The sequence below is a fragment of the Schistosoma mansoni genome, chromosome 4 (assembly GCF_000237925.1).
Source record: "Schistosoma mansoni strain Puerto Rico chromosome 4, complete genome".
NCBI classification, from domain to species: Eukaryota; Metazoa; Platyhelminthes; class Trematoda; order Strigeidida; family Schistosomatidae; genus Schistosoma; species Schistosoma mansoni.
This window is the reverse complement of record NC_031498.1, coordinates 2042936-2060763: the sequence shown is the minus strand read 5'-3', so window position 1 is coordinate 2060763 and position 17828 is coordinate 2042936. Positions and strand designations below refer to the sequence as shown.

General features: G+C 31.3%; 1 protein-coding gene across 1 annotated transcript in view; it reads right to left on the bottom strand.

Annotated features, from left to right (window-relative positions):
• Smp_052290 (hypothetical protein) overlaps positions 1-16504 on the bottom strand; it is a gene marked incomplete at its 5' end in the record, with an annotated part of 19615 nt that extends 3111 nt beyond the window's left edge. Inside the window, 5 exons of the mRNA XM_018796521.1 lie at positions 1138-1615; positions 5827-5945; positions 8518-8802; positions 10009-10065; positions 16114-16504. Coding sequence (XP_018651654.1) covers positions 1138-1615; positions 5827-5945; positions 8518-8802; positions 10009-10065; positions 16114-16504 — 1330 coding nt within the window. The remainder of the gene's footprint in view (positions 1-1137; positions 1616-5826; positions 5946-8517; positions 8803-10008; positions 10066-16113) is intronic.
• Between the last annotated feature and the right edge of the window lie 1324 nt (positions 16505-17828).

Below are 17828 nucleotides of genomic sequence, written 5' to 3'. Positions count from 1 at the left end.
TATAGATTTATTCAAATAGATTTTCATATAGTTTTGTTTTAATTACTAAAACGGTCGTGGCTAGTCAACCGTGAAACGTAATTAGAACAAAACAAAATTTGTTGTGAAGGTTATACATGTGATTTGTGACGATGAACTTCCTGGATAAGTAAAACAAATAACTAGAGAATGGATCGGTAGCTCAAACATATTCATACAATATAGCGCAAATCAAATGACTTATATAGGCAATCAAACGTAGGTATTCCTATTAAATATTACATTAATTTAAATATTTCTTTATTCGAAAGAATATATCTTTAATCAGAAATACTTTGGTTATAAATAACAAACAAAACTATGTAAATTTAATAGTGAGCCAACCTCATTCATTTCATTGGATTAAGCTGGCTAAAAAATAATGTAGAGCGCTCTAGGTGGCTCGGTATCTGACTCTAATTCGATCGTTTGCTGATTATTATGGAAACATACATGCTGCTAACCATCGTATATAATCATCGACTTAACTCTCGTTAGTAAATAAGGGAATGAAATAAGTTAAATAGGAAAATGGATTTCCAATACGTATAATTCATGTAATCATTTATTCAGACAGACGATTGGAGAAGCAAAGCGAGACGGATCGGAGAAGGCATGTGAGCCAACACAATTTACCCACGCGTGAATCGATATTTATGGTTAGACAAAAATAGGTTACAGATATGTGGTGAATAGGATAAAGGACTAACACACAAGCTCATTTAAAAACACTTAAGGTTAATAAGCGAATAATTGACAAGGTCTAAATGTGACTCAAGAAGAACAAGTCAATTGATTTGTCTAGAATTTATAATAAACCATGTAGGCGTAACATAATACCAGCCACTACATGCTTATTGAACAACTTATATACATTCTTCATCTGCCTCGTCAAACTATTTTCCTCTTATGAACCTTCTTGTTTTAAAGCCATACTATTCAATTTACATCTGTATTGTACTCGTCTTTGGTCATATTCGATTAGATGCTTACAAAAAGTGTGGCGCTTACTGTGTGACAAGAGTTTGGCATTGTCACAGTCTATCAAAGTCAACTTTTAAAAATGCTTAAGCTTACAAATATTACAATCGTTATAAGGAGAAAATGCTTTGAACTTACCTTGAACTATATTCACATATATTACAATATATTCTAAACTTTTAACATCTGACAAACTCATAGTCATAACAATATACTTTCCTTCATGTCGTTCTTTATTCAATGGTTTTTGAAATCGTAATTTAGTCATGAATAATTGTTCTTTCTTCTGATTATGTTTATTATTGTAATTCACTTTAGGTTGAAAGTAAATTGATGGTTTTTCGTCATTATTACTATCAATAATTTGTAAATGATTTACATCCATATTACCATTTAGTGATGTTGATGATATCGGTGATGTTTTTATATCATGAAGACTGTCTAATCTATCTGTATAGGCTGTTGTTTTTTCTACAATAGCAGGTGAGTTAATCCACGAGCCTAAGATAACATAGACTTCATTTTGCTCAGTAATTCTTGCATTCGGTAATGGAATTTTGGTTGCACCTGATTGTTCGTACATTAACTCTTCTCCTGGCTCAACTCGTTTTAACCACTAGATGTTTAAAAGTAGTTAGAAAAAAATTACGGTAATGATAATAATAACTAATATATATATAAAAATTCTGTGAAAAATTGGAACTACTTAAAAGTAGTTTAAATTCATATATATTAGTTGGTTGAATTTTCCTATTGACTTTTAGAACTGTAATTGATCAGTCTCTTATTGGCATATGTGCATCTTGTGCAGATTGCCTCGCTATTACCTTCAGTCACAAGCATTTTAGGCATGGATGGATAGTGGCTACCACTAGAATCCAAGACACGCGTTTCGTTGTATTTGGGAATCGTCAGTTAGATATATATGCACCCTAGTGTTGATGTTCACTTTGGGACACGAAACCAGTTTCATTTACTTTAAACATATGCCAAAAGATATTGATCGATTTCAGTCCTAAACATCAGTGGGAAGATAAAAACAACTAATGCATGTAAATGAAAGTTGAAAATCATCTTATTACACAAGCCAAGGGCTTACACGACTCAGTAGCTAAGTGGATAACGTGATGGTATTTCAATCAAAAGGTGCTGGGTTCGTATCCCAGAGTGAACACCAATTGTGGGATGCATTTGCATCAAGCTGACGATTCCCACATAGGAAGGAACGAGTGTCCTGGATTTCACTGCTAGACACCATCCGTCTCTGCTTAAAATACTTATATGTTAGTCTTTTTATTGTGACAAACAACCACACTGAATCAAATGTTAGTAAACAAAAATACTGGTTTAACCTATTGACTGGTCTTAGGCTACCGCTGAAAACCTTAATCAACTGAACATCCCCCTCATCCTGACATAGGACTCTTCAGCAATGCACAACGTCACACGTGGCTGAAACCCAGGATCTTTGAATTCTTGTGCGAACTCTTTCTTTTTAGACTACTAAGTCGGGACTTAACGGTATTAATTTCCAACTTCACTCAACCCATGCTACTGAGCAACTCCCACCCATTTCCTGAAGAGAAGAAGTGTCTCACAAGGTTAGAACGCACTGTCCAGATGCTCAAGCTAAAGTAGGTTAACCAATGGTTCGAATGCATTTGGCGCTCTGTTGCCAATCTCAATCTAATCATCTGTTATTTCTGAAACACCTAAGAATTTAATTATTTGGAAATGTAGACGTCTTATTATATCTTCATTACCTGAAGTTCTTGGGAATACTAGTGACGAAACTGTTAATTTGAGACCGAATCTTATTAAAAATTGGAAAGTTTGACTTAGTTATGCAGTGTGTTTACACTTTATTTGTTACTTCGCAGAATCCAGATGTATCTTGACAATAGATAATGAAGGCAAGCAATATAAAAATAACTCTATGAGAACGTTTTCTGGTTTAGTTGATATTCGTTAACTAAATTTTGTGCTGATCAATTACTAGGTATTTATCAACATCGATTTGCCTAATGTATTTCACTAAATTAATTCTATCGATCACATTTATAATGTAACCACTAGGTTCATAATATTGTACTACTCAATGGCCGATTATTATGTACATCTTAGTCTCATTTATAGCCCAAATAAATTATTATAATTGCTTCGACTGTTTAACAAATTGGTGTATGCTAGAGTTTTCTCGACAACATGAGTTTTATTAAGATTGAGAATGCATCTTTCTTAATGTTAGTCACCTTGTTTGAAAAGGAGGCTTGTGGTATTTTTTGGTCAACTCCAACTACTTAACAGCAATCAACTTTTATTTCATTGTTTTATTCTATCATTTATTGTTAACTTTGAAATTGCTAACTTTATTGCAATTGAAGTAAATATAGTTGCGAGACTGTAATTTATGGACGAACCAGTCAGATATCAGATAACAGGTCATGGATTTTGGCGCAAAATTCATTCATCGGTTTGGTTAAACAGGGTTTTAGGATTTTGGCTGATGTCAGTTAGTGATGAAAACCCTATATCTTATTCCAAACCCTAACCATCAACTGTAAATCATAATTATAATTCTTCACACCAGTTTGTAACCCTTATTTAATTCTAGTTAGTAAGCAGACATTATCAAAGTCACTTTAGCATCGCTCAAAGGTCGTCCATAAATTATAATCTCACCAATATCGTTATTTAAGAAAACTAAAAATCTATAACGTGCTAAGTGGTAAGGATAATCTCGATTATATTAGTTATCAAAAAAGTTTACATTAATCTCTATTTTATTTGCATGAGGCCAATAAACGTGATAGTTTTTGTTTTTCTCATCCTTAATTATTTCAAGAAGAAGTCAATTTCGAAGTTCAAAATAATCTCATGATCACATAATACTAGATCATCAACTTAAATCAGTAATCGTGTTTATTAGTTAATTCTTGGATTAGTTTACTTAAACCAAATAAAGCACTATTAAATACAGAGAAGCTCGTTTCACATTTATTACATCTTATAAAAAAGTGAGGATTAAATGGTTAAATCACATGAGTTTCAGTCATGGGACAGTAGGTTTAAGTTTTTCATTGACTAATTTACCTTCGACAGCTGGTTATTACTACTGAACTTTATGCAAAAATGTTGCAAACTTGATTAGCCCGCCCTCTATTTGCTGGATAGATTACATTTTCTCGAGTCACGTTATCAATGAAATATACTAAGGAGTGGAAATATTTTAAATAATAACGACTTTCAGTATCTTATTTTCAAAATCCTTGCTGATACAGTTGTGTTTGGTTTGTTAACTAAAGCTAATATTAAAACTACATACATAAGTCAATGACTTACTGGATTCAATAGCTAGATGAATGAATCTTTGGTTAATTGAAGCTAAAAGTACTACATTTCAATATTAGTGTAAACAACAACATTTGAAGTAAAGGTATATCCGATTGATATATCCTAAATAGGATGAGAAGTGTATCCACGATTATACTACTAACCACTATCAAACTTTAATTTAAATTACTGAAATTTTTGAAGTGTTTTTGATGGTTCTTTTCCAATTACTTCTCATTTATTCTTTCTAGTACGATTCTAAGCAATCTGTCGATAATTAATTCGTTTTTGTTTTTTATCCATGAAATTGTTATTACCTTTAGGCATTTTCCATATTAAAAATGACACGTGTCTATGAATAGATAATCATCCTTAATATCTATATATTACTCATTTTCGAATTTTCAGCAAATTTTAAGCTTATGCTTACCTTCTAAATATGTATTATCGTTTATAAAATTCTTTTATTCTTAAGTCATAAAATGATTAAATATTCTAAGGATTGAATTATCTTGACAAAAACTAATTAATTTCTAATAATTGTGTCAAGTCTACACTTTATTATGATATAGTTATACAAATTTCTTATATAATACATAATAATACATAACTCGTATTGTAGTGTGGTCTACTTATATCCATATAAGTAATATATGGTGATGGTCAGACATAGAATGTATTTTGGCAGAAGACCGATAAGGAAAAAAACAGGAATGAAGCGCAATTCGCACGAAAATGTATGAACAATGAAATCAGAGAAGACGGACTGATATTTTTGCAGAAGGAACAGTTAAGATTGAGACAATTGATTGTTATTTTGCAAATTAACTGTTTGCTGTATGGTTGTTAGAATTTAGTGAGATAGTCTGTAATTTGTGCTTAATTACATCCAATTGTCCCCACCCGTGTTCACATTCACTACAGTATGGTCACAATTAGTACTGAAACAAATAATAATACTTTATGTAAACTTTTAAAAACGATAAAAGACAAAACATTTGTAGATAAAAATATTAGTTAAAATTAAAAAATATGAGTCAATAGAAGTTAGACCATCATTGAAAATCCAGAAGCACTGAATGGCCTTCTTGTCTTAGTATGGAACTCCTCAGCAGTACGCATCCACAATCTTGTATGTGGGACTTGAACCAAGTACCATTGATCACTGGAACACTGCTGAGAAGTTCTATACTTGGACAAGATAGACATCCAGTGCTTCTAGGTTTTTAATGTGGTCTAGCTCAGACACACTGATGGTTTTAATCGTGAAAATACTAAGATCTTCATAAATCATTCATACTATTAAAATAAAGATAATTTATTGCTTACGACTCAATACTACAAATTATCAGTGTAAACTTATAGAGTGTTTCTAACCAGTAAAACCTGGGCTACAGATTCTTTTAATTTTTTAATTTTTAATAAATGAAATAATAAAATTTACATAATTACTGGTAATTGTGTCACTAATTAATAATATTAATAATGACTTACTTGTATTACAGGTTCATCACATGCACATTTTATTCTGGCGATAACTGTAGCACTATCATCAGTTTTAAATGTATAATTCTGTACAGGACCAAGAATTTTCGGTGTAGCTGATGGTGGTTCTATAAATCAGTGTAATGGAAAAAAATGAGAGGGTCATTCAATCAATAACAAGTAAAATAATACAGAAAAATCTAATTTCCTATCAAATGGAATCGTGAGTGACCAAGACAGAGTGAATCAGCCTTAACAAATTAAGTCATAACCGGGGGAAAATATTCACTATGTGTTAGTATATATTAGTCTGAAGTTTAAAGACTTTGTTATCAACTTATGAGCTTGGATAGATGAATAGCTCCAATACGTGATGCACAACTAAAGACTAGTCTTATAACTTTTTATTTCATGTAATTTGATAATCGAGAGCATTAACGAACTCTTAGTCGAAAACCTTTCCAGTTTGTAACTACTGAAGTAATTTAGTCGTCAAAACTGAAGTGAGTGCATTAGGGTTTGAAATTGTGACCCAAATGTTACAAGTTAGGAGCTAGTCATATTTTGTGCGAACCGGTTGCCTATCATCTAAAAACGACAAAAAGTCAGTCTCATTATAAGTAGGGATGGATGATGATTTGCAGTGGAATCCAAGACGCCCATTTCATCCCATATGGGACCCATCAGTTGGATGCACGTGAGTCCTACAATTGATGTTCACTCTGCGATGCGAACCCAGAACCTTTTGCTCCAAATGCTATCGTGTTATCCACTCAGCTATTGAGTCCTGATAGCCACTTGCTTGTGCAATGGGGTGAATTTTAAATTCACTTGGTATTGTTATACGTTGTAAGAAAAGATGGATGACGAAGGGTGTTGAGATCAAGTCTCAAACTGAATATCAAATCTGGAGTGCATTTACACCTAGCTGACGAGTCCCAAATAGAATGAAACGCGTGTCCTGAATTCCACTGCTAGCCTCTATCTATCTATACTTGTAATGCTTGTGACTGATGGCAATATTGAGGCAATCCGCATAAGATGCACACATGCCAATAAGATACTGATCAATTACAGTTCTAAACGTCAATAAGAAGATCCAAACAACCAATATAAAAATGAATTATATTCACAGTTCCACCTAGAAAATATTCATCAATCTAAAGGTGGTGTTTTAAGAATATTTTTCATACACATTTTACACTGATACAGATAACCTGGAAAGTTTAGGGAACATTTGACAGATAATAGAACAGAAAACTCTTTACATATTTTATTTGAGAGATATTAAATACTGAAAGGTAGGTACAAGAATAGAAAAGTAACTGTTTTCTTTTTAAACGTTAGAAAACGTTTTTTTGTTTTGTGTGCATTTCAATGCATTACTGACAGGTGATTGTTTTTCTAATAACACCAAGAAAATTATTATTATTATCATTATAACCATCATAATCAAACTTCAATTCCTATTATAATTATAATAATTGTGTATGAAAAGAAATTAAGGTGTGTAAACGAAAGATGAGTGGATTAATTGACAGATTGTTAAGACTTTGGAATTCCACTACATCATTAATAATAATAATAATGATAATAATAATAATAATGAGTGGATGATGTTGATAATGATGAATAACGTGGAAAATGACCCAGACGTAAATAAAATAGTCTATGAATGAAACAAGCACTAAGAAATACTCTTTTCTTCTACTTCTTCAATTTGTCCATCATTCTTTATCAATCATTATAAATCAGTAAGACATAAGAATAAATGAAATAAATAATTATCAGAAGGGGTTTTGTGGAGATTTAGTATTTATCATAGTTGAAAGCGTGAGTCAATTGAAGCTAGACCATCATGGAAAACCTGGAAACACTGGACGGCAGTTTCGTCCTATTATGGGACTCCTCAGCAGTGCGCATCCACGAATCCGCTCTCGCGAGACTCGAACCCAGGACCTACCAGTCTCGAGCCGAAGCCCTTAACCGATAGACCACTGAGCTGGCATCCAACGGTGTTAATGTCTAACTTCAACTGATCCACGAAGTTGAGCAACCATTCACCAATTGTCTTCAGTGAGTTCCTATCTCACAACAGACGTAGTTTTGAACTCCACTGGTCACTGCTTCTCACTAGAGCTCCTAGATATACTTCTCGAAGTCACTAGTGAGCATACGGTTATATTAATTATCAGAAGGTGGTCTAGCTTCAATTGACTCACGCTTTCAACCATAAAATAAATAATTGAAAAGAATTTCATTTCTTTCCGTTTCTTAATACTGTTTACCTATTTTCTTGAATTGTTCACAAAAGATATTAGTTATATTTATAACTTTCTGGGTTAAAACAACACTATTTTACGTGACAACATAAACGGTACACATCAATCCCGTTTAACAGGAGAGTCAGACACTGTCCAGGCCTAAAATTTATATCCTGAGCAGGACAGCTTAAGTCCGCTTCACAGGAAACCAGACACCATATAGACTTTAACGCTACAATCTGAATAGTACTGCTCATTCCTGTGGCGCAACCACACAGATACCAAGCACCCTGGTGGACTAATAAATACATAGAAGTACATTTCATTGAACAGGGAACATAAAGGAGATATTTAATATAAAAATGAATTTACAAGCAACCAAACAAGATTATATAACATATTATATTAAAATTGTTAATTAATCTGGACAACTCACCACTAACTAAGAGCCTATAAGTGTAATTAAGACTTCCCACTAAATTTGAAACTTGACAAGTATACTGTCCAGTATGTTCTCGACCAACTCGATCAATTGTTAGAATTGGTCCGCGAACACCTTGACCAGTTGTTATCCAATCAGCTACAGCACTACCCATAAACCATCTATATTTTATGGGTTCGGTACCTTCAGCTTCACAATTAAATGTGACAGATGAACCAATAAGTCTCTCTAAACTAATTGATGGATTAGTTTTCAAAGCTGTATCAATAAAACATGGGGCTGAAAAGATAAAAAAAGAAAATTATATTTTTAGTATGGTGATTTGTGGAGGTTGTAGCATTTTCAAAGTTCACCAGTCGATCTAAGTTTTACAACTAATATCTTCGTGACAGTGGATAAAATCCACTCCATAGTCAGTGAAGTTCAATCCATGTCGGGTGTGAGACAGTCATAGACCGCAACCGGTGGATGAAGCTCTGCTCAAGAACATAGATCGATTAAGTTAGGTATCAAAGTTGTTAGGTGCCGGCTAAGTGGTCTAGAGGATAAGCATTTACACGTGAGACCGGAGGTCCTATGTTCGAGTCCCACGTGTGAGACAGTGGATGCATACTGCTGATGAGTCCCATACTTGTGCGAAACGGCTGTCCAGTGCTTCCAGGTTTTCAGTGGTGATCTAGCTTAGATCGACTAGCGAATTCAACTTTGAAAATCATATTTTTATTTGATTTACAGAATTTGACATTATATAATTAAGTCACGTGAAAATTTGTTAGTTTTACAGAGAATAATAGATGGAAATACATTTCAAAACTTTTGAAATTATTCAATTAGATTATTTGTGTTCGAAATTAGTAGTTTGAAATAGTAGTTGTATCACTAGATGAAGTAGTGATAAGAGATTTCAAAAAAAAGTGTTTAAATTATTATCGAATAAATATTCTTTGTAATATTACAATTTCTAGGTTTATTTTACCCCCTCAATTTGTTGGATGCTTATTTTAATGTGTAGTTTGATAGCATCTGGTGTTATGGCACGAGATCAATTAAAGTGGCGTATATTAATTCAGCCTTTCTTCTCTTAACCTTGAGTTCTAAAATCATTCAATATGATCCTTACTTTCAAAATCTTATTTTCTATATTTGAATCATTGGTTCTATTATTATTTTAAACCGTTGGATTATGTATAAATTTTCTCTTGTTGTATAGATATGAAACATAAAAAGTTGAATCAATGCCATTTTCTAATGTTGTCTACGACTGACCGATTGACCACATGATATTCCCCTTCATTTTCCTAGTTTTAAATTACTCAGAATTTGTTGCGTTTAACTATTTTTAAATGTTTACTTACATCAACATGAGACTTTTATAATATAACCACATTGTCTATATGATAAACAAAACTCTACATAAATTGTGAAAATAAGCTATTTATGTATATAATATACAATTCAGTAATTATTTTTGTACTGTAAGTTTACCTTTCGCTTTGGTATTCTCTATATTTGGGACAGCACATAGAAGATTGACATTAGGATCTGTAATTCAAGAAAAAAAAATTAGTTGTATTTAAGAAATATTTTTTAATGTAAAACTAATTGTTGTCAGTCAAAAAGGATCCGTTGATTATTGGAGACTATTCATGTGATCGATGTTCAAAATAATCTAATTAACAATTAAATGATTGACATATTTTTTAGCTATACATTGAAAGTATGGATGAAATTACATTGCATACCTTAAAAAGATACAAATCTTAAAGTTATACACAGGAAAGTCTAAGATAATGTTTACTGTACTTCGTCGTTCCCAACTTAAAAACTATTCAGAAGAAGTTTGTTTTTGGCTTTGGGTTACTTAGAATGAATCAATGAATAGCAAAAAAAGGTTTTAATTTTTTCTAGGCTCTAACATGAAGACAGACGAGTTGAAGATGGAAATGTACATGACTTAGTCAAGACCCAAAGATTACTTAACAGCAATAATAGATCTAACCTGACTAAATTTGTCTTCCCTCAATGCAACAGGTTTGTGATAAAGCATAAATTAAGTTTATAAACTCATAACCATTATAACCTTCCAGTTGACTACCGACTTTCAGACCAAGCTATCAATGACTCAGATTTTTATCCTACAACCTGGTACCAGCTTCATCCTTTGATTTATTCAAAATAACCATTGAAAGTCTGGCAAATATAAACCTATATAGTTAACTTAGGTCTTCCAACCTCCTCTTATTAGCTGAAACTAAATAACATAACGATATAGTGTATGACGTAAAGGCGAGGATTGGCAAAGCAACGACATCATTCCTACAGTTGAAGAACATATGGAACTTAAAACAACTGCCAACCAATATCAAACTGAGAATCTTCAATACGAATGTCAAGATAGTCCTACTGTACGGCCCCAAGACTTGGAGAACTACCACAACCACCTTCGTAAAAGTACAAGTATTTATAAACAATTATCTACGCAGTATACTGAATGTCCCTTGGCCGGATACCATCAGCAAAAGCCTACTGTGGGGGAGGACAAACCAGCTTCCAGTTGAAGAGGAAATTAGGAATAGACGTTCGAAGTGGATAGGACACATATTGAGTAAATCATCAGACTGCATCACAAAACAAGCGCTAACTTCAAATCATGAAGGGGAACGGGAAAGAGGAAGATCAAAGAACACATTGCTTTGGGAACTGGAAGTAGACATCAAAAGGATGAATAGCAACTGTAAATAAGTGGAAAAGGATTGCCTAGGACAGAGTTGGATGGGGAACTCTGGTGGGAGCCTTAAGTTTCTCCATGAGGGGTAACAGGTGTGAGTAAGTATAGTGTCTGACAGAACATTTTACTCATTTTATGTCCAAATGAATTCTCACGCCTAATGACCTCATTTTTAACAAGACCATGATCAATATAAATTTCATTTCATCGTCCCACATGAAATGTTAACGGCGAAGAGTAAGTTCAAATTTTTTAATAATTTTTTATAGCTTTATAACTATTATTGTTGTTGTTGTTTTTAATTTAACCGATATTGTCATTTTAAAGCTGAGCATTATTTCTTTTGTTTTAGATACCTGTTGACCTTTTGATGATTATTTATGCTTATGGTCTGTTTTATTATTATTATTGTATAGATTAACTTCAGACATACACCTGTTAGAAATACTGCAGCTACCAAAATTTCACGAGACTTGTACTTTTTAAACACCATATTTACTCACCATTCCTTAGTATCCCCTCCAAAATATTTCAACATTTACCATATGATAAATGAGTTAGATGAATTTTTCACAAGCAACCGTTTTACAAAAGTTTTTTTTTCAATCAAATTTGACCTAATTAACAAATTCGTGAGAAATTAATGGATGACAATGTTTTGTAATTAATGGCCAGTAGAGGGGTTAATCATTTTATAAACATCTGTTTACCTGTATTAAAGTACATATTCATTAATATTGTAAATTAATGTGCGGCAAACTTCACTAACTGACATTCCAACTGAAGGTCATCAGTCTGTACTCATGAAAGCTTGATAAATAATTTTAGACAAAAAAATAAATGTTTCCAAGAAAATAACATAATGGCCTCGTAAGGGAATGGCAATTAGCTCGGAGTCATGTTCAAAGGTTCTTTACCCAACTGCTTCCAGTCGTGTAACATCACTGATCATTATTGAGGTTTGAACAACATAAAATTGATTTTAATTGATTAGCAATTAATGAGTAATAAAAATTACAATATTCAAACTCGATTAACGCCTTAGAATAATCATAATGAATAAGGGTAAATCAGATTTAGGTAAAAAAGTAATTTACTATTGGATCTTACAGTGATATGAGTGAGGTAATAAAAGAAAGTAAAGTCTCGAATAATTCAAGAAAGGAATCTAATTAACAATGCCATCAAAAATTGTCTCATGTCTTAAAGGTTTCATATGGCATCTTTTTACAATTTCGTTAACATGAATACTACAAGTTAAAAAGAATACAGTCTCATCCATTTCTTCCGTAAACTCTACTACTTATCTATGAAATATTTGAAATCGATCATTTCAGAACAGTTGGTTTATAGCTGCTTTGCTCATGAAAGCTGAGAATCTTAAGGGATATTTTCATAAACAATATGGACTAATTATTTGCAAGTACATTTTAAATTATTTATTAAAATTACTTTTACCATAAAAATATCACGTTATAGTTTTCTCCTAAAAATTATTTATGGTTACTTTCATGTTTGGCGGCCTGCTTGAATATCTGAGCTACCTGTTCCTGACATCTAGATATTTCAATAAGTTATCCGTTTTCTAGTTCGTTTTAACACATCATTCTATCAATTAATTGCATAACTTATTCAGGTGTGTTTGTAAAAAAAAATTACGACATTTCGCAGTACAAGTTACAAAAATGTACAATCCGCGACATCATAGTGACTGTCAATATGGATTGAAAAGAATATACATTATTCAGATGTCGATTTGTCAACTGCTAACATCTAACTGATGATCGCTTAACATTTATCGTCAATATCAATCAAGAAATGAGAAAAGGAAACTCGCTGAGATATTTTATGCTGAGAATTCTATATTGTACCAAAAATATATTATTGAATAAAGCTAATAATGATATAAAATAATAAATCCAAAGGTTGATTTTCTTTTTATTGCTTTATTCTAGTCAAATTTCAATAACTAATTCACGTTACTTATAACTAAATATAAATTCATGTTATTAATTATAAATCCTGTGTTTATTTTCATGAGAATAAATGACGATGTCAAACCGAGTATAATTTCAGTAATGTGTTAAACTTATAACCTAATAGTTGGAAGGCAAAGTGTTTTAAAGTCAAACCAATTTTTTGTATATTTGTACTTAGATACTAAATACAAATCTGAAAAAAATAGAGTGAACATTGATTTCATCTCATTCTATGGTCTTCAAAACTCTACTTTCTATTAACAACACTATAATGCTAGTAATATACACAGTTGATCTTCATTCAAACTTTTTTTTATTTTTTTAAAAACACAATATAGCATAAATCCACTTAGTATTGTTTGTTTGAATCTTCCCATTGATGTTTAGGACTGCAACTAGTCAGTCTCTAATTAACATATGTGCATACTGTGCGTATTGCCTCGATATAGCCTTAATTCACAAGCATTGTAAGCAGAGATGGATAGTAGCTAGCAGTGGAATCCAGTTTGACGCGCGTTTCGTCCTATTTGGGACTCGTCCGCTGGAGCGACAGGTACTGTGTTCGAGTCCCAGAGTAAACATCAACTCTGACATCCAGGTACACCCAGCTGACGAGTCCCAAATAGGATTAAACGCACATCCTGGATTCTACTGCTAGCCACTATCCATTTTTTCTTACAATATAGAATAGTTATAATGACGAAGATAAATTTTTCAACATTTGTTATTGTAAGATCAGACAGAAACGATATTTTTTCATTAGGATATACTTAAAGAATTTGGGTAGTATTATGGTTATTATTTAGTAATTCAGTTAAAATATCAAATTTCAGATCGTCAGTATCAATTTGTTTATGTAATATTAAATTTTAATAGAATAATCTAATATGATGGATTGATTCAAAAAAGTTTTTCTTTATGACTGATTAGGCTATCTTGTTTTGTCATCAAAGAACATTTCTTCTATCTTAGCTTCCAAATATATATATATATATATATATATATATCCATCATGATAGACATGACATGCGATATATGATAGGAAATTGTTTAATGTTATAATCATTTGGAATTTATAAATTTAATATAACAGTTGATATCAGATAAAAAGAATTTCCTGTTTGAGTTAGGTCGAATAAAAAAGATTATTCTTGTCTGATTACATACATAAGAAAAGTTCACGCAATCTCTTAAAGAAAAGATTGATTAACGACTTATGTTTACTTCTCAAATAAGTTGATCTTTCTGATAAGTATGAAGAATTCATGCCAATTACAATTACATATGATATATATATATATATTCTTTCGTGATTGATTATCAGTATATGAAACTTCTTATAGAAAACTATGCATTCGAAATTGAGAGATAATCCAATTAGAATAAGGTTTTTTTCTCAACAGAACTCATACTTATTGTATATACTTAATTTGAGTAGTATATAAAAAGAATTGTTTATTGTTCAGTCCATTGAAATGTTTAAATTTTCATTATATTTTATTCAATTCATTGTCTCTGGTTCCTCTACCTATATAATTATTCTTTATCGTCCTAACACCATTTTAGTATAGACAATATGTCAAGTATTTATAACACTATTCTATCTAGAGTAATCAGTTACTAAGGAAATTTACAAACAATACAAAAGTTTACTGGTATATATTTATAAATAAACAATATTTATAAAGTTTATTCAATTTTTAAGAAGTCGAAAGCATATAAGTGACTGTTATAAGTGGTTTTTAAAAGTACTCTTTGTTTAAATGACAGAATATACATAACTATGTATATGTGTAAAGTGTAAGAACCTACGTTTATAAAACATGAATAATTACCTTTCATAAAAAACAACCTAGTTCTTATAAATCAGGGTTTGTTTGTTTTTATAGAATATTGTAATAATTAACATTACTCAGGGTCAATGTATATTTCATGTTTTCATTATAAAACAGTTCATTTATAAACATATCTTATTAAAGTCGTTACTTATAACAATATTAACAGTACTAATAACAGCAATATCAATCGTAAAACCTTTTTTCTTGAGAAGACAAATAGGTCCTGGGTTCGAATCTCGCTAAGTGGGATCGTGGATGCACACTGCAGAGGAGTCTCACCATAGGACGAAACGGCCGCCTGGTGCTTCCAGGTTTTCCATGGTGGTCTAGCTTCAATGGACTCATGATTTCAGCTATATAAAATTACTAAAATCTCTACAAAACCCCTTTCTAAGAAGTAATTTTATTCAGTAAAATTAGAAATAAAAAATAATGATGAGTCATTTGAAAAATCAAACATGAAAGTGTTCCTTATTATTATTATTGTTATTATCATTTAAAAATCAATATATTTTATTTAATTGACCTATTAAAAATTATTTTTCTTTTTTTTTATATTTACCTTACATTTTGTAAAAAGTATATTTTGTTTTTCAATTTTATCAATAATACTTAAAATTAAGATATTTTATATAGTTGAGATCATGAGTCAATTGAAGCCAGACCACCATGGAAAACCTGGAAGCACTGAACGGCCGTGACCAGACAATATTTAGTAATCTATGCTATTGGAAATGTTCACTAAAGCCTGGATTCAGTCCAAAAATTCAATAATTCAAACTACGTATATTATTCCTTAAGGATTGTACCGAATCAATTAATGTGTACTGTAGCTTATTAACTGATACGAAATTAGAGCTGTAAGCAAAAGTATACAAGAATTAAGTTTCAGTAAAGTATTGACACTAAAATGAAAGTATCTGCAGCTAAATTAAGTCCAAATTAAAACAAATTGCCTATCCTAGATCTAATTTTTGGTATTTGTTTAACTGAAATTATTATAATTTAGTACAAATCAGTAAAACGATGTATAGTTTTTACTTACCTCTTACATGAACTTCAAATGTTACTTCTCGTTTTCCAAAACCGGTTATTCCAGAACAAGTATAATTGCCTGAATCGGAAACTTGTAATGGTTCAGTAACTTCAAGAATACGACGTTGTTGACTGAAATGATAATGATTATTGGTATCCAATGAATAATCATGTAAATCTCGTACTTTCCAATTATAAATAACACCAGTATTATATTCAGGTTGATGTGTTTTAGAACTAGCATCATTATCATTCGATGAAGAGACTAGACCACCAGTTGAAGTAATGTGAATAGGACATTCAAGACGCAGTAAATCACCAACTTGTAAACGGATTTGGTTATTATGATTTACAACCATTGGTACTTTAGTATCTGAAAAAAATCCAGGTAAAAAAACCATTAAACAACGAAGTGGTTGATGGTAAAAATGGAAAACTTCAAGTTTAAGTTTCTGATTAAAACTATTGTTGTGTAAAAAGATGAAAATCATCATTTTATATTCCTGTACTTCTGTTATAAATATGTAGGTATATGCACAGAGTGCTGAATTATATATCTTTTTGGATATTTTATGAACATTTTCATACTTGGAAGATAATTTATGCTACTAAGTGATATCAGTTGAATTTTTTCTTCCCTATTTAACGACTCCCTAAGTATGTATACAGCCACTTCTAGGAAAGTCCTACTCACTCTCTTCTCGAGGCAAGGGTGTCGTTTAACGAAATCGAGAGAACAAAAGTAAATATCCGACGCTCTAACCGGGTTGTTGGATACAGAGGATCAACCTTGGAGAGTTGGAAAACCCTCATTCCAAACCCATGGTGTAAGTGAGCCCCAGTATCCTGAAGTAACAAATGAAGTATCAACCTATTGTTGGTCACTGATTACCATGGGACTGCATCTCCTTACATTGCTCCACTGTCTTGTGGACTAGACCCCTAGGTCAAAAGCTCGAGATATGACCGTCTAAGCATACCACCTGATTTGATTTAAGCATCCAGGCAGTATTCCAGCTCTTACACAAATCGAATGATGAAATATGGTACATATATATTTAGTGTCTAAAATATATCATACATATCTTTTAGGCATACAATCACCTTACATTCAACTTGACATTATCTTACTTTTATTAGCGTATTTACTATTATTATCATTTACATTAGTTGTAATAATAGTAATAATAATAACTTCAATCTATTCAAATGAACTAACTATAAATCAATTTGATTGACAGATAATATTCATACACTTAAGTATTCATTCATAATAAGATTATTACCCTTACTTTATTCAATTATATTCAATATATACTCAACTATTGTTTTATTGTTCTATTTAACTAATATGATATATAATTTTATAATCATCTGATCAGATGTTGTTTTTTTTCATTCTGACCAATAAATGAACTTTATATCTTATTGTTATGATTACATAATAATATATGAATAACAAAATAAGTAATTTTATATACAAAAGAAAAAAAACGCAATGAAACAATAACTAATTTCCTGCTGTTTATTTTTTTCTGAAAAAAAGGGGGAGGGTTTCATTCATTCTATTATTTAAAAGAAAAAAGGAAATGAATAATTTAATCTTGTAATGGGTGTAAACCTTAATTTTTCTAAAAGAAAATATTAAAAATTTATTCATATTACTCATATTGATTAAAGTGGGTTTTAATAGTAATAATAATAATAATAGTAGTAAATATTTAA